The sequence below is a fragment of the Nerophis ophidion genome, linkage group LG19 (genome assembly GCF_033978795.1).
Source record: "Nerophis ophidion isolate RoL-2023_Sa linkage group LG19, RoL_Noph_v1.0, whole genome shotgun sequence".
In the NCBI taxonomy this organism is placed as follows: Eukaryota; Metazoa; Chordata; class Actinopteri; order Syngnathiformes; family Syngnathidae; genus Nerophis; species Nerophis ophidion.
In genome coordinates this window covers 15,688,139-15,706,517 of record NC_084629.1, presented here as the reverse complement: position 1 = coordinate 15,706,517, position 18,379 = coordinate 15,688,139, and the positions used below count along the sequence as shown (strand labels likewise).

Sequence of the window (18,379 nt, the reverse complement as noted above, 5' to 3'; positions counted from 1 at the left end):
ACCACACTGTTCCTCCTGAATCCGAGGTTCGACTATCCGGCGTAGCCTCCTCTCCAGTACACCTGAATAAACCTTACCGGGAAGGCTGAGGAGTGTGATCCCACGATAGTTGGAACACACCCTCCGGTCCCCCTTCTTAAAGAGAGGGACCACCACCCCGGTCTGCCAATCCAGAGGTACCGCCCCCGATGTCCACGCGATGCTGCAGAGTCTTGTCAACCAAGACAGCCCCACAGCATCCAGAGCCTTAAGGAACTTAAGGCTCTTTCGGACTTATATAACCCAGAACTGGATTTGATAATATAATGCAGGTGTACTTTAGTCCTCGTCTAACTCACACCACCTACGTAATATACGTCACAACAACTACGTCACTCCAAGTAAAAGACGTTTTGTCATTTTCTATTGGCCGCTTTTTAACATACAACAGATCACTTCCGCCTTGACAGCCGTGAGGTCACTTCCGCTACACATCCGTCTTTCTCCACCGTGAATAACAGGTAAGGAGCGAATGAGTATGTTGTGATACCTCAAACGCATAAATAGTTTAATGTTTTGCATGTGTACCATGTATTTTATAATAGATGAATCAATAGATGACGTCTATTTGGGTTTGCTACGCTAATACTAGCTTCTTAGCTTGAGCTAGCTAGCAACGGCCAACGGTTTACTTTCCGTGCCTACACACGTTTTCCATTTATGAGGGAATAATTCTACTGTTGTATGACTTTCGGCGTATCTAACAAATATATTATTTGCGATGGAAGTAAAATGCGTCACAAATTGTATTTAGCCAGGTAGTTGACTTGTTAAATCAGCTATTGAGGCGTGTCCGTTGGTTTAGGCCAGGGGTCGGCAACCTTTACAACTCATTTTGACCCCTTTCACATATTAAAGAAAACAATGGGAGCCACAAAACTCTTTTGAAATTTAAAATTAAATAACACTGTATAATTCCTCTCTCATCTCGACAATTGTCCCGTCTGTCTTCCTTTTTTTCTCTTTCTATCCCTCCTGCTCAGGCCCGGCTGCCCCAAATGATAATACCAATACATTTAATAAAGTCAAATGTAAATAAGGCAACAAGAGAAATATCCTACACTTCTCTTTTGTAAAGTAAATCTGAACAGGGACGGCGTGGCGCAGTGGGAGAGTGGCAGTGCGCAACCCGAGGGTCCCTGGTTCAAATCCCACCTAGTACCAACCTCGTCACGTCTGTTGTGTCCTGAGCAAGACACTTCACCCTTGCTCCTGATGGGTGCTTGTTGGCGCCTTGCATGGCAGCTCCCTCCATCAGTGTGTGAATGTGTGTGTGAATGGGTAAATGTCGAAGTAGTGTCAAAGCGCTTTGAGTACCTTGAAGGTAGAAAAGCGCTATACAAGTACAACCCATTTATCATTTATCATTTAACAGCCGATATGGGCATCTACATCAACTATATCAGGGGTCGGCAACCCGCGGCTCCAAAGTCGCATGCGGCTCTTTGATCACTCTAATGTGGCTCAGCTGCTAAATTGCCGATCCCAACGAGATCCCGTGAGGTTTCCGGATTTTAGTGCCTCTCTCAGAAATCACCCAGGGATAACATTCTCGATTTTCACCTGGTGTGTTAGTGTGTGAATGGGTAATACTGTTAAAGCGCTATGGGCTCTGTAAAGGCCTACTGAAATGAGATTTTCTTATTCAAACGGGAATAGCAGGTCCATTCTATTTGTCATACTTGACCATTTCGCGATATTGCCATATTTTTGCTGAAAGGATTTAGTATAGAACATCAACGATAAAGTTCGCAACTTTTGGTCGCTAATAGAAAAGCCCTGCCTTTACCGGAAGAATGTGCGCGTGATGTCACGAGTTGCAGGGCTCCACACATATTCACATTGTTTTTAATGGAAGCCACCAGCAGTAAGAGCAATTCGGACCGAGAAAGCGACAATTTCTCCATTACTTTGAGCGAGGATGAAAGATTTTTGATTTAGGATATTGATACTGAAGGACTAGAGAAAAAAAAAAAAAAGCGACTGCTCCGGTCGGCGGCAGTGGGACCGTTTCAGATGTAATTAGACACATTTACTAGGATAATTCTGAAAGCTCCCTTATCTGCTTATTGTTTTAATAGTGTTTTAGTGAGATTTTAAAAGATTGTAAAGACATACCTCAAGGTAGGATGGCTGCGGTGAACACAAAGTGTCTCAGAGAGAAGCCGAGGAGCCAAGTTCACAGCTGCCGTTTAAACACCTGCTGCAGGACGACGAATAATCCAATGATTTCTCCGGTATGATATATATCACAATTTCTTCATTCAAAAACATGCTGGTTGACGTAGAGAAAACATGTTTGCTTGATCGCTCTGTGTTAAAGCTTCACAGCAAACAAAAAAACACCGGCTGTGTCTCGGTGCTAAAGACAATTGCAATCCACCGCTTTCCACCAACAACATTGTTCTTTATAGTCTCCATTATTAAATGAACAAATTGCAAAAGATTCAGCAACACAGATGTCCAAAATACTGTGTAATTACGCCATGAACAGAGACTACTTTTAGCCGTGTTTGGTGCAGGGATAACAATTCATTACAGTCCATGACGTCACGCGTACGTGTCATCCTTCCGTGACGTTTTCAACAAGAAACTATTGGGAAATTTAAAATTGCAATTTAGTAAACTAAAAAGGCCGTATTGGCATGTGTTGCAATGTTAATATTTCATCATTGATATATAAACTATCAGACTGCGTGGTCGGTAGTAGTGGGTTTCAGTAGGCCTTTAAAAAGGGGTAGAAAAGCGCTATACAAGTACAACCATGGACTACAATACTGAGGGTGTCCAGTGATGGCAATGTCTTTAACCTCCTCTACAACATGTCGCAGCGCCCGCTATTACATCACGCGATGTGTGTGCCGGCTGGTCATTTTATGTTCAGCCTCTGTCAACACACGAAAGCGACTGCAACGCATACTTAGTCAACAACCGTGCAGGTTACACTGAGGGTTGTAATATAAACAACTTTAACACTCTTACTAATATGCGCCACACTGTGAACACACACCAAACAAGAATGACAAACACATTTCGGGAGAATATCGGCACTGTAACACCACTTAAACACAAAATAACAAATACCCAGAATTCCATGCATCCCTGCTCTTCCAGGCTACATTAGCACCAAACCCCGCCCCATCCAACCCCGCCCACCTCAACCGACACACGGAGGTGGTGGGGTAAATGGTGCTATCGGGATGTATGATGTAGCCCGGAAGAGTGGGATGCATGGGATTCTGGGTATTTGTTCTTTTGTGTTTATGTTGTGTTACAGTGCCGATGTGCTCCCAAAATGTGTTTGTCATTATTGTTTGGTGGGGGTTTACAGTGTGGCACATATTAGTAAGAGTGTTAAAGTTGTTTATATCACAACCCTCAGTGTAACCTGTATGGCTGTTGAACAAGTATGCCTTGCAATCGTTTGCGTGTGTCAGCAGAAGCCTCGTACGACGTGACTGGGCTGGCAAGTTGATTGGACGTGTTGTAGAGGGCGTCAAAGGCAGCACCTACATAAAATGATAAATGATAAATGGGTTGTATTTGTATAGCGCTTTTCTACGTTCAAGGTACTCAAAGCGCTTTGACACTACTTCCACATTTACCCATTCACACACACATTCACACACTGATGGAGGGAGCTGCCATGCAAGGCTCCAACCAGCACCCATCAGGAGCAAGGGTGAAGTGTCTTGCTCAGGACACAACGGTCGTGACGAGGTTGGTACTAGGTGGGAATTGAACCAGGGACGCTCGGGTTGCGCACGGCCACTCTCCCACTGCGCCACGCCGTCCTAAGATGCCCTTATTATTGTTAATCGAGGGAAATTCTGCAAACATTCGCGAGAATGGTTGAGCTGACATTCGGTAGTCTCTCGGAATATTCAGGATGGTTTGCGGGCCCCACTATCATTACATTTTCATATTAAGGTGCGGGCCGCGTGTGTGAGATCCCTGGTTTATACATAGCACAAAATAAAAAAATACTCTGTATGCAGTGTTATTTCATTTTAAATTTCAAAAGAGTTTTGTGGCTCCCATTGTTTTCTTTATTTCGTGAAACGGGTCAAAATGGCTCTTTTTGAGTGGTAAAGGTTGCCGACCCCTGAACTATAAGATTTGCCTGAGAATGTGGACAGGACAACAATAAAAAAATTAAATTAAATTAAAAAATATAAAATGAAATAACACTGCATATAAAGTTTTTTGTGCTACATACAAACTATTATGGGTTAGATTTATGAAATCAATGAACGACTGCAGAGAAAATTAAAGAAAATTCCTGCATGCAACAAAACGTTTTTAACTCCGAAAAAGACGTCGGGTTGAAGGTTAAGTAAAATACTTAATGTCTATTTATGTCCTCCTTGTAATAATGAAAAACAAAACGCCAAACTTAAATTATCCACTGGCAGAGAACCAAAAATGCTGTCCTCTCTCTCTGTACTGTCATCCTTTTACTGGCCTGGGCCTTTGGAGAGGGGGTCCAGACTGAGGCCAAGGAAAAAAAAAAACAACTCATAGCCATAGTACACATAAAACATCAAAGAAAACAAAGGACATGAAAGACATTAAAGCAGTGGAGCTGACACAACCAGCCACTTCTACATACAGCTAGGAATAAAAAGTAAAAGAAACATATACACTGTGGTGACCTCTGCGGTGTTCCACGCCATCGTCTGCTGGGGTGGAGAGAGCATGGCCAGAGACAGGAGCAGACCCAACAAAGCAACCAAGAGAGCCGACTCCACTCTCGGCCGCCAACCAACTCTCGGTCGCCAACCAACTCTCGACCAGTGTCCAGTCCGCATGGATGAATGAGGATATGTCCAAGAAGACTGAAGTGTCCGATACCTGCTCATTCAGCCAAGACATTGTGAAGCTTATCCGTCCCGGCACTCATCTGTGTCTTCATCTGCATCTCCTCCAGTCTCTCCAAACTGACTCTGGTGTAGCTAAGACCCAGCAGCTGGTTTCCATGGCCAAAAGGCTCCCGGGAGGCAGATCCAAAAGTCCACAAAAAGCACTGCAGAGGTCACGAAAGTGCCACCCCTTGTCACACAGTCCCAAAGGGTCCCCAACCAAAAGGCAAAAAATAAATATATATATATATATATATATAACACATGAAAACAAGAGGGAAACAAAAGGATAACACAAGAGCACAGAGCTCCTACCAACAGCAGCCACTACAGCGGCGCCATCTGCTGCAGGATGGAGGCGCGCGCGGCGCGTCCATGGATGTGCGTGGCCGTGGGCGTGGCCCGAGGTTTGACAAGCAGAGCGCAAGGATGAGGGCGCATTCCAATGCACCCTGGCCGTGACAAGCTAAGCCGCATCAGAGTGATCAAAGCATGCGGCTCCGGAGCCACGGGTTGCTGACCCCTGGTTTAGGGCAAACCTGGGCAAATTAAGGCCCGGGGGCCACATGCGGCCCGTTAAGCTGTTCAATCTGGCCCTCCGGACATTCCCAAATAATTGTTTTAGATGTTTATGATGTGCACTCATGTTTTCTAATAACCCTAAGTCTTCAACTATACTAAGTCTTTCAATGGTTGGAATCTGCGCTTTTGGATGATATGGTAAATAGGTTAAACTTGTATAGCACTTTTCTGCCTTTTTAAGGACCCAAAGCGCTTTTGACACTACTTCCAGATTCACCCATTCACAAACACATTAACACACTGATGGCGGGAGATGCCATGCAAGGCGCTAACTAGGTCCCATCAGGAGCAAGGGTAAAGTGTCTTGTTCAAGGACACAATGGACGTGACTAGGATGGCAGAAGGTGGGGATTGAACCAGGAACCCTGGCACAGCAACCTGATATACCAGTTACTATGGTAATCTAATTAGTTACTATGGTCATCTAATTAGTTAGTATGGTAATCCACGTCACAGCAGCTCAGACGAGGCACCAAGCAGTGCGGGCGGAATGCGTTTCCACAGACAACGGAAGGAGACTTTCACAACAAAGTTCTAAAGCTTAATGATACCATATATCAGATTGTAGGTGGGTTTATTTTGTACCCTTCGTGTTCATTTTTCACTGTTTGTTGCATTTTTGTTGCGTTTCACTTGATTATAAAATATGTCGATTGAAAGGGGGTGTGACATTCATATTTTGTCAATATTCTGTGTTTTATTGTTCATAGAAAAATGTGAATGTCCATTCCGTTTTTTAAGGCGGTCTGTCATAACGTTTTTAGGATTCAATCAGACATTATTGTGAGGTTTTGTATTAGTGTTCCTAAAAATAAATAACAAGCCCCCAGAAACCTTTTTTTCTCGAAATGTGGCTCCCAAGTCATAATAATTGCCCTGGCCTGGTTTAGGGGAATGCCTTTGGTTGTTGACAGTTACTTTAATAGTTAAATAAACATTGTTGCTTGAATAGTAATCATAAATAATTACAATGATCAGTGCGCTTTACCTGAGTCAGTACATTGCTCTACAAACAGAAACCAGGAGTTTATTTCCCTTCATATAGTTATTTAAAAATGTGGGTTTTGTGTTGTTACTATCATTGTCTTCTATCCTAGCTAATATATTGTCGCCTTCAGGTAAACAGCAAGCAGTCCAACAACATGGCCAGCGACGGGATCGACCACATCACCAAGGTTCTGGTGCAGTCTGCCAAGTTGGTGGAGGACAAGGTGGATGCAGAGTTGACCAAACTAAGCGAAATGGATGAAGACGACTTTGAAAGAATGAGGGAAAGACGATTAGAGGCGTTAAAGAAAGCCCAGAAACAGAAGCAGGTGGGTTGTGTTAGTGTTTCAGTTTTTTAACGCACACTGATTGGTAATAAGAGATGTAGGGAACTCAAAATCTCATGGTACCATATTACCACAGTATTAAAGGGGAACTGCACTTTTTTGGTCAAATTTGCCTATTGTTCCCAATCATTTTAAAATACACGACGATGGATTTTTTTAAATGCATTCTAACTTGTGAGTGGAATTTTGCCCCCAAAATACAATACATAACGATTCAAAAACAGCCAACAAAGCTCCATTTACATTTGCTGTGAAGTGTATTAATTAACTCATATAATGATCTATATATGGTGAATGTTCATATTCATCTTGGAGAAAGCAAATCATTAGGTTTGAATAAACAGTGGCATTTCAGTTTGAGCACACACTGAGATAAAGCCCCTTAGTTTGATATTCGCAGGTGGATTGGATCACTTCTCGTAGGAAAAAGGCCCTAATTGGGACTTCGTAATGCAAAAGTGATAACCATATCCTTGAAAGGAGACTACCTGTCTGGCTCAAATGCCAACCTTTAAGTTATGACTTAAAGCAGTTGTCAGGTGGTGCTGTTTAGACTTAGCGCACAACCAGACAATGAAAGAAGGAATATATAAATTGATGGTTTTGCTTCTCTGGGAGAGGAATCCTCATAACTTTTGGTTCGGTAAAGCGTCTCCGACGTCTCTTTTGATCCAGTCACACTGCCGTGTCACCCTTCAGCCGAGGGTGACAAGACCATAAATGCACATGTGATTAGAATATTAACCACATATTAGTGATACTGTTATTATAAGCGCTAACGCAGATTAACTATTTTTAGCGGGGCTGTGATTACTTTTGAGTGTTCCTATGTTTACATCAGTGGTCTTCAGCTTCCTCGCTTTCCTGCTCCTCGCAAGTTTATTCTAGATCTCATTTCATCATGACCCCCTTATCCCCTTTTCTTTGAGGATTATGAGTCATTCTTCACCTCAATGGGAATTTATGAACATCCCAGCAGTCGACGTCCTAATGTACAGTAAGTCTGCAGTTAGTAATAATCAGTGATGGAAAAAAAAAAGTGAACATTGTGATGTGTTTTTTAAACTATTGCGCCGCCACGTATGCTTAAAATTATCAAGATACCTAAATAATAATTACTATAATGTACCCGTTACTACAATACATACTTGCTTCCAATACTTCAATCATGTAGTTAATACCTTAATGGAGGTGTTTGGATGGTTTTTAAGGGCTTTACAGGTAGAAATACGCAAGTCACATAGGCTCCATTGTAAACAAACTTTTGATTGCGTTTATTTAATATGTAGAATGCTAAAAAAATAACATTCATTGTCATGTTTTACAAAATGTTTGTGAACGATAGGCACAATTACAGTAGAAGATAACGTGCAATTCCCCTTTAAGGCCACAATACAATATTGCAGTAATGTCAAAAAAAAAAGATGGACTTGGATAAATGGCTTAGTGAGTGCTAATTGGGTGCTACATATGTTAGATTTGTTTTTAATAAACATAAATCTAATGCTTAAATATTTTATTTTAATGTATCACTTCCAAGAAGTATTTTCAATTGAAGTGCGAAGAACAGTGAAGGAACAGTGTTTCAAGTAACAAGCAAACATTATAAAAACATTTCAGTTTAATGTGTTTGAACTGACATTGTAAACATATTGTCATGAGGAAAACTTGAATGAAATGCCTCACAAATTGATGTTTGGCTCACATCTTGGTTTTGCGTCAATCTTTTCCAGTGTTAATTAATTGACTCCTCATGTTGCTTGTATCCTGACTTATATACGATAGCGGTCTGGCAATATCTGCAAACTGTATTTTGCATGTTCGTCACGATTTCTCCTCTTTATTTCCTTTGACTGCGAAGCCAAAATGCGTCCAAAAGTCCGATTTTAACTTTGGGGTAGGATCCCATAGCTTGAGTTTTCCGCTCTGCTCCTGTGCTTCCTGAAATTTTTCACTAAACTGCGCTGCGCAAGGGATTATAAGAAATGTGTTTTGTTTCTCAGATGGGCTCACTCGATATTGCCATCCCTATTGTTGATTACTTTTCATTTTTCTTTAAATAGACCACTCCAATAAGCTGTGTGCCCCTAAAATAAATGTGTGCTTTCCCCCTTAGTAAAAAAAAAATATGTTGACACAAATAGAGGGTTGTCATTATGGAACTTTGTTGAATGTTGTTTATCTGTGTTGGCCCTGCGATGAGGTGAAGACTTGTCCACGAGGAACCATACCTTCTACTAGAATGTAGCTGGGATTGACTATAGCTCCCCCATTGGATGGATGATTATGATGACATAATTTTTGGTGGTAGAGCAGATTTTGTTAAAATTTCAACATTGACAAAAAAACGGGGATTGTAAAAAAAAAAAAAAAAAAAAATACTAACAAGATGTCTTTAACTCTCTGCAGTTGATGAAATATGATTGTTAGCTTTGACTCCTTATTCACATCAATAAATTTTGGTCTTGAGGTTTTGTCATGCAAAATGTGAGAAAATGTTTTGTTTGTGTCTTAGGAGTGGCTATCTAAAGGTCACGGAGAGTATCGGGAAATCCCGAGTGAGAAGGAATTCTTCAGTGAGGTCAAGGAGAGCAAGAACGTTGTCTGCCATTTCTACAAAAACTCCACCTTCAGGTAAGCTCACTGTTTTATCGTCAAAACAAAGAGACTTAAAAGTGTACTAATAAAATCATAACAATTGTAAATGTTCCAATTTCGAGATATACTCGAAGTAGAGCATTTACGGTAATAGCCAGTAGACATTGACGAGCTTGTTATTTGTCACTGTCCACATGTATAGATGTAAGATCCTGGACAAACACTTGGCCATTCTGGCTAAGAAGCACGTGGAGACCAAATTCATCAAACTCAATGTGGAAAAGGCACCCTTTCTCACAGAGCGCCTGCGCATTAAAATCATCCCCACTCTGGCACTGCTCATTGACGGGAAGTCAAAGGACTACGTGGTCGGCTTCACAGACCTGGGAAACACAGATGAGTTCAGCACAGAAGTGCTGGAGTGGCGACTTGGCTGTGCCAGTGTTATCAATTACAGGTATGTACTCAATTACAGCTACGCATTGATTGATATATTTTTATTTCAAATATGCAAAAAAAAAAACAAGAGCAAGCATGATCCAATACAGTGCTATAGCGTTAACAGCCATTGTAACACAATTAAAACAATGGAGAATTAAAAAAACAAAAACAAAAACAAATGAGCATTGGACTTTCTCTTTTTTTTTTTTCTTACATATTTGTAAAGGAGTGAGAAGTATACACTTATTTAATCCCACCCCTTTTCTTTAAATCATAAATTAATCAAGAACTACCTGTTGACTCTATGTACAAACTTAATGAACTTGTTTACACATAAATGATAAATATATACATACATATGCACACTACACACATACATAGCTACACCATTACCACAAGTGCTCATGGAAATGGTATCATGCCAAAACAGCAGTACCAGTGCCTCAATGGGCAGCCCCAAACTCTTTTGTAACACAAGAAACCCAATATCCAAGCCCTTCTTCATCTCTATACCTCTGGAATACCATGTACCTATGCTTCCTTTTAAACTGCTTTATGTTTGGACATTGCTTTAACTCCACATTCAAACCATTCCATAGTTTCACTCCACAGATTGAAATACAAAAACTTTTGATGGTCGTTCTATAACTAAGCAAATTAAAATTCCTCCTTAATTTATAATCCCCCTCTCGTGTGCTGAACAATTTTTGAATGCTTCCTGGGAGTTTATGTATTTTGGCTTTATACATTATTTGTGCAGTTTGATACAAAATAATATCATTAAATTTCAATATTCTTGACTGTAAGAATAGTGAATGAGTATGGTCCAGATATCCAACCTTGTTGATGAGATGTACAGCTCTTTTCTGAAGTATAGTTATTGAGTTTAATGAGCTTTTATAATTATTCCCCCAGATTTCCACACAGTAGGTTAAGTATGGTAAAACTAATAAACAGTAGAGAATGTGGAGTGATTTGTAATCCAGAACCTGCTTTGCTTTATTTATTACTGAGATGCTTCTTGACAGCTTAGACTTTACATGTTTTATATGTGGTTTCCAGTTAATTTGATAGTCAATAGTAACTCCAAGGAATTTTATTTCAAAAACCCTTTCAATTTCCCACCCCATCTATTTGTATCTGTACCCTTGTTTCATGTGTCCTTTTTCCAAACAGCAATAACAGGTTTAATGACAATTTATTATAGTCAATCCAAGATTTTAGTTTACTCATTTCTTCCATAATGACTTCCTGTAATTGATTTAAGTCATCCCCTGAACAAAAAATGTTTGTGTCATCAGCAAATAACACGAATTTCAATAATGTAGACACTTTACAGATATCATTGATATACAATATGAACAGTTTTGGCCCCAACACTGACCCCTGGGGGACACCACAAGCATTGTCCAAACACGTTGAACAGCAATCCCCCAACTTCACAAACTGTTGTCTCTTATTTAAGTAACTTTTAAGCCAGTCTAGTGTAACTCCCCTTATTGCATACTTTTCCTTTTTATTGATTAATATATCATGGTTAATTGTGTCAAATGCTTTTTTTAGATCAATAAATATTCCCATTGCATATTGTTTCTTGTCTATGGCATTTGTGATTTCCTCTATTGTTTCAATTATTGTCATTAATGTAGATCTGTTTGATCTAAACCCATATTGACAGTCAGGGAGTAAATTATGTTTTTCTATAAATGCATCTAACCTGTTATTGAATAGTTTTTCTAATATTTTAGAGAATTGTGGAAGTAAAGAGACGGGTCTATAGTTTGTGAAGTGGTGTTTGCTCCCAGTTTTAAACAGGTAAAACTTTAGCTATTTTCATTTCATTTGGAAATGTGCTGGTTTGAAATGACAGATAAGAGATATATGTTAATGGTTTTGATATCCCTGTAATAACATTTTTCAACAATGCCATACTAATGTCATTGGAATCTGTGGACATTTTGTTCTTACATTTGTTTGCAATATCTAACACTTCTTCACTCACTGCATTTAAAAACATAGAATTGAGATTTCTATCCAACAATCCCTCCATATTTTTACCAGTTGTCCGTGGATCTGGGATTTTTGCTGCAAGTTCGGGTCCAATACTTATGAAGAATTTATTGAAGGCATTAGCCACATCTTCAATATTAACATTTTCTTTACCATCATTCATGAAATAAGTTGGATAGTTATTTGAAGAGGTACTGTTTCTTATAATACTGTTTAATAAATTCCATATTCCTTTGATATTATTTTTATTATCATCTAATAATTTCTTATAATAATCTCTATTATCATCTAATAATTTCTTATAATAATCTCTATTTGACCTCATAATATGAGTTAACTTGTTTTTATATTTTTTATATTTTCTGCTTCTTTTGTTTTCAATCTTATAAATTCCCTTTAAAGAGTGTTTCTTTTTGCAAGCATTTAGCAATTTTGTGATCCAAGGACAATTAGTATACTTTCTTTTGCTGATGCACTCTTTTATTGGGCAATTTTTTTTATCATATAATGACCTAAATATTCTCAAGAATATATTATAAGCACTATTAACATCACCATTTTCATAAATTACATCCGAATTCTGCTCCAGTAAATCATGTTTAAATGAACTAATGGATTCCTCTGGTCTTGTTCTTCTGTATTGGGTTGGCTTTTCAAATTTTTTTGTCCTGTAGTTACCATCAAATATCAGAAAAACTGGGAGGGGGTCAGTGATATCTTTGAACAACAGCCCACTTACGGTCTTATTTTCAATATCATTGGTGAATATGTTGTCGATTAGAGTGGCAGAGTGGGATGAAATTCGACTAGGTCTGGTGATTTTGGGATATAGAATTATACTGTAGATTGTGTCAATGAAATTAACTATATCATTATTTTTACTGGGAGTTAATAGGTCAATATTAAAGTCTCCAGACAGCTTTATTAACATTACTCTTCTTTGAAAACAGGCATTCCATCCAATCTGTAAAACGTGCAATGCTTGTACCTGGCGATCTGTATATACAACTAATAATGACATTTCTACTTTTTTCGATAGAAATTTCAACCATTAGACATTCAAGTAGGTTATCAACCACAGTTGTCATATCATCCAGACGTTTGAATCTCAAGGTGTTATCCACATACAAACCCTGTTTACATATGAGTTGGGAAATTGTCTTAGATGTAAATATAAACGGAATACAATGATTTCCAAATACTTTTCAACCCATATTAAATTGAATGCACTACAAAGACAAGATATTTGATTTTCAAACTCCTATACTTAATTTTTTTTTGCAAATAATAATTAACTTAGAATTTCATGGCTTCAACACGTGCCAAAGTAGTTGTTCACTACTGTGTTACATCACATTCTTTTAACAACACTCAGTAAACGTTTGTGAACTGAGGAAACTAATTGTTGAAGCTTTGAAAGTGGAATTATTTACCCTTCTTGCTTGATGTACAGCTTAAGTTGTTCAACAGTCCAGGGTCTTGTTGTCGTATTTTACGTTTGCGATGGGAGACTTTACTACGAAGCCACGCTATTGTAACACCTAGCTTGGCATTGTTTTGCTGAAATAAGCAGGGGCATCCATGATAACGTTGCTTGGATGACAACATATGTTGCTCCAAAACCTGTATGGACCATTCATCATTAATGGTGCCTTCACAGATGTGTAAGTTACCCATGCCTTGGCCACTAATACACCCCCATACCATCACAGATGCTGGCTTTTGAACTTTGCGCCTATAACAATCCGGATGGTTATTTTCCTCTTTGTTCCGGAGGACACCACGTCCACAGTTTCCAAATATAATTTGAAATGCGGACTCGTCAGAACACTTTTCCACTTTGCATCAGTCCATCTTAGATGAGCTCTGGCCCAGCAAAGCCGGCGGTGTTCCTCTGTGTTGTTGATAAATGGCTGTCGCTTTGCATAGTAGAGTTTTAGATGTAGCGACCAACTGTAGTTACTGAAAGTGGTTTTATGAAGTGTTCCTGAGCCCATGTGGTGATATCCTTTACACACTGATGTCGGTTTTTAATGCAGTACCGCCTGAGGGATCAAAGGTCCGTAATATCATCGCTTACGTGCAGGGATTTCTCTAGATTCTCTGAACTTTGATGATTTTACGGACTGTAGATGGTAAAATCCCTAAATTCCTTGCAATAGCTCGTTGAGAAATGTTCTAAAACTGTTTGACAATTTGCTTACAAATTGGTGACCCTCGCCCCATCCTTGTTTGTGAATTACTTAGCGTTTCATGGAAGCTGCTTTTAAACCCAATCATGGCACCCACCTATTCCCAATAAGCCTGCACACCTGTGGGATGTTCCAAATAAGCGTTTGATGAGCATTCCTCAACTTTATCAGTATTTATTGGCACCATTCCCAACTTCGTTGTCACGTGTTGCTGGCATCAAATTCTAAAGTTAATGATTATTTGCAAAAAAAAGGTTTATCAGTTTGAACATCAAATATGTTGTCTTTGTAGCATATTCAACTGAATATGGGTTGAAAATGATTTGCAAATCATTGTATTCCGTTTATATGTACAAGTAACACAATTTCCCAACTCATATGGAAACAGGGTTGCTAGATAGCCACCCCTCCACCCTCCTTGTTTTGTCTATTTACATTAATAAGGTCATAACCCTCCAGTTCAAAATCTGACACTTTTTCACTGTTAATCCAAGTTTTGGATACTGCAATTATGTAAATGGTTGTGAAAAGGTGTGTAAATAGTCCTTGATGTCCTTGAAATTCCTGTTTATACTTCTACTATTGAAATGGATAATTGATAATTTGCCCTTAGTAATAATATTCTGGTTGTCCTGTTCATTGGTATAGTAGCATCAGTTCTCATTTATTTTGAGGAGGAAATTATTGTCTGGGTCTATATCCTGTTACATGTCTTGTAGGTGGTGTTCAGTGTATTGAGATGCTTTCAACTGTACATTGTCATATTCACTTACCAACTGAATTATGTGGCTCGTGTCATGGCTTGCATCTTGCGTATTGTCAATGTGTGTCATGATTCTGTTTAATCGCTTTTACCTTACAATCCAGTTCAAACGTCATATTCGTTCAGATCTTCGATGTTTCTAATCACCAGCACTTTGGCGTTCTCCGAAGTACCGTTAAGTTCGAAGAATTTGAAGAATAGTTTGTAGAATGTTCTTCTCTCTCCTCATTTGGCGTGCTTTTCGAGCTATATCAGCATTTGGTTTGGTCAAATGGTCGTTCATGTATACGTTTGTTCCTTTTAGCTTCCTTCCCTGTTTTAGCAACGCGATTTGTGCTTCCAGTTTACAAATCTCAGGACAACGCTCGGCTTGTCGTTTGTCCCTCTCCTGGGCAAAAGGTGACATGCTTCGATGCTGTTACAGTCCAGTTGTATGTCCTTGGACTGCATAAAGGCCGCTACCTGTCACTCCATTGAAATAACATCCAACTCCGCCGGCTCCCTTCCATTCGCTGGGGTTACAGCTTGTGCGTAAGACCGGGGTTTGATGCTAAGTCCGGTGATGATCACGTCATTAAACCGTGTATACTGCTCAATATCAGCAACTCTGTTCTCCAGAATTGCGATTTTCTTGTCTTTCTCCAGATTGTCAGCTCTTATCTGATCCAGCTGCATAACAAGGGCCATGATTTTTTTCTGCTGCTCCTTGATTGTAGCAACTTCCTCGATCAGTGTCGATAGACTTTTTAAGTTCACTACAATCAGCCATGGGCGCCATTTATTCTTTGTAACAGCGCACCAGCTAGTTACTCCAGACATTCACTTGTTAGATTAATTGCAAAAATTCTTCCTTACATTATTAAACATAAATGTATTGGAGTAAAATTTGCGAGCGCCACTTCAGCTACCAGAACAGGAAGTGATCATCTCATCATCAAAATAATCACCTCAGTAGATGTTTGTTGCATGGAGACTGAAACTCTTGCTCAGGACAGAGAACCTCCTCTGGCAGTGACCGACAGCAGACTCCACTGCTGTGCTATGTTGAGAGATATTTACAGACAAATCTCCAAATTGTGTTCTTTCTCTTTTTTGTAAATCAAAAATGTGGTTGTTTTTTATGGATTCAAGAGGGCAAATATGTATGTTTAGCTGTTTAGGACACTGATCAACATTTTTAAATTGTTTACCATATGTTTAGTTTTAGTAGCTTTTTTGTTTCTTTATCAAAATTTTTTTGAAATGCTGTTTTTATATATAAATACATAACTTTTTAGTACATTTTAATAAACAATGTCACTGCTGTCCACTCGTATATTTTTTTGTATTTTTTGTATAGAATTGTAGTTAATTAGTAAAGAAAAAAAGTCTTCAAGTTTGATAGCTTTTCGAACTTTTAATAAATTGTTTGTTAATATAAATTAATATTAATCAAATACACTATTTTTATTCTAGCCCTTTGGGCTACCTCGTTATTTGGTTGTTGTTGTTTTTTTTAAACCAAAAATAACAACTTTTTTTTGTTTTCAGAACAAGGAAAATAAATGGCAGATTTTGCTTCATAGAGCGCAAAAAATATTAGTTTTTTTTTTTAAAAACATATTTACGACCAGAAAATTACGATAGTGTATTGCAAAATAATTGATCAGTATTATGTTTATTAGAGATGGGAATCTCACTATTCGATTCCAAATCTTGGGGTGACAATTTGATTCAGAACCGATTCTCTTAAAATATTATTTGCTATAAAAATCATAGTAAAGTCTTTTTCAAAACTGGTTACAGGTTACAAAATCTCCTCGGGGTTGACGTATACGTCTTTTTAAGAATTGGGGAAAAATATATATGTATGTACATTATATATTTTTACAATTATAAAATTGAATTCATTTAAAATCGGAGTAAATCGCAATTCAGATGTTAATCGATTTTTGTTTTGAGGAACCCCAATATCGGGCTTCACGGTGGAAGAGGGGTTAGTGCGTCTGCCTCACAATACGAAGTTCCTGCACTCCTGGGTTCAAATCCAGGCTCGGGATCTTTCTGTGTGGAGTTTGCATGTTCTCCCCGTGAATGCGTGGGTTCCCTCCGGGTACTCCGGCTTCCTCCCACTTCCAAAGACATGCACCTGGAGATAGGTTGATTGGCAACACTAAATTGGCCCTAGTGTGTGAATGTGAGTGTGAATGTTGTCTGTCTATCTGTGTTGGTCCTGCGATGAGGTGGCGACTTGTCCAGAGTGTACCCCGCCTTACGCCCGATTGTAGCTGAGATAGGCGCCAGGGAATAAGCGGTAGAAAATGGATGGATGGATGGATGGATGGAACCCCAATATCATTACATCGTACAACTAACATTTAAAAAAATATAATTTTCTTTGCTGATTGGCTTTGGGCATTCACATGGTTAGACTGCCTTATAGTAAAGTGTCCATTTTGACATAAATGACCAAATATGATTCTTCGTCGTATAAATATATAAAGTAGTGTTGTCATTTTCAATATGTTCCTCAATTAATTTACTAATTCGTTGGACTTTCATCCTACTGACGCTCATCTCTTTTTGTAACACAATATTTTTTGTCTTAGTGGTAACCTGATGGAGCCGCCCACAGCCACACAGAAGTCACACTCCAAGTTTACCAAGGTGGAGAAGAAAACTATCAGAGGGCGGGGCTACGACACAGACTCCGATGAAGAGGAGGACTGAGGAAAAACCTGACGGATGTCAGGTTTTACCCTCTCTGGGCTACCTCGTTTTTATATTTACTAGTCAGCCCTCAAGCCTCCATGTTGGATGACTGCTTAGTTTCTTTGGTGATACAATGTCTACTTACATCAGGGGTGTCCAAACTTTTTCCACTGAGGGCCCCACACTGAAAAATAAAAGCAAGCAGGGGCCATTTTCATAATTTTTAGTTTAAAAACCAACACTATTTTGTGAACATTTTCAAATGATCACTTCTAAGACAGTCTTGTGAAATCACAATATCCCATTTCAACTAGCTAGCCACTAACATTTTTTAACAAATCATGAATTACTTTGCACCATGTTTGTACAAATAATAACTCATGTAAAATACAAAAGTCAACTCTCAAATGTTTAAATAAATCATGTCACACCTTGAACTGGACACCAAATCTGTTATCTGTTCCTTTGTCAGTTAGTGGGAAGCCTGGCATTGCATGCTGTTAACTAGTTTGTTGTACTCTAGTGTGTAACTTGACACTGCAACTCTGAGTGAGTCTTGCAGATGTGCATCAGTGAGGCGTGTTATGTGTTTGTTCTTGATGAAGTTCATGTCAGAAAAAGCTGATTCACAAAGAGAAGTTGGAACCTTCATAGCTGCTGCGCATACACCACTGTACTTTTCTGTGTCAACAAGGCACCAAAAGTTTGGTGCAGTCTGGTGGGCTTTAAATTTTAAATTGTCAGGAAAGAAGAGGAAGGAATTTAAAAAGTATATGTGTTTAAAAATCCTAAAATCATTTTTAAGGTTGTATTTTTTTCTCTAAAATTGTCTTTTTTGAAAGTTATAAGAAGCAAAGTAAAAAAAAA

At 38.9% G+C, this 18,379-nt stretch overlaps 1 protein-coding gene across 1 annotated transcript; it reads left to right on the top strand.

Annotated features, from left to right (window-relative positions):
• The first annotated feature begins 367 nt into the window (after positions 1-367).
• txndc9 (thioredoxin domain containing 9) lies at positions 368-17,949 on the top strand. The gene is made up of 5 exons (XM_061879309.1): positions 368-500; positions 6,602-6,799; positions 9,333-9,451; positions 9,618-9,872; positions 17,410-17,949. The coding sequence occupies exons 2-5, from the start codon at positions 6,626-6,628 to the stop codon at positions 17,528-17,530; spliced, it is 669 nt and encodes a 222-aa protein (XP_061735293.1). The 5' UTR covers positions 368-500; positions 6,602-6,625; the 3' UTR covers positions 17,531-17,949.
• Positions 17,950-18,379: the final 430 nt, after the last annotated feature.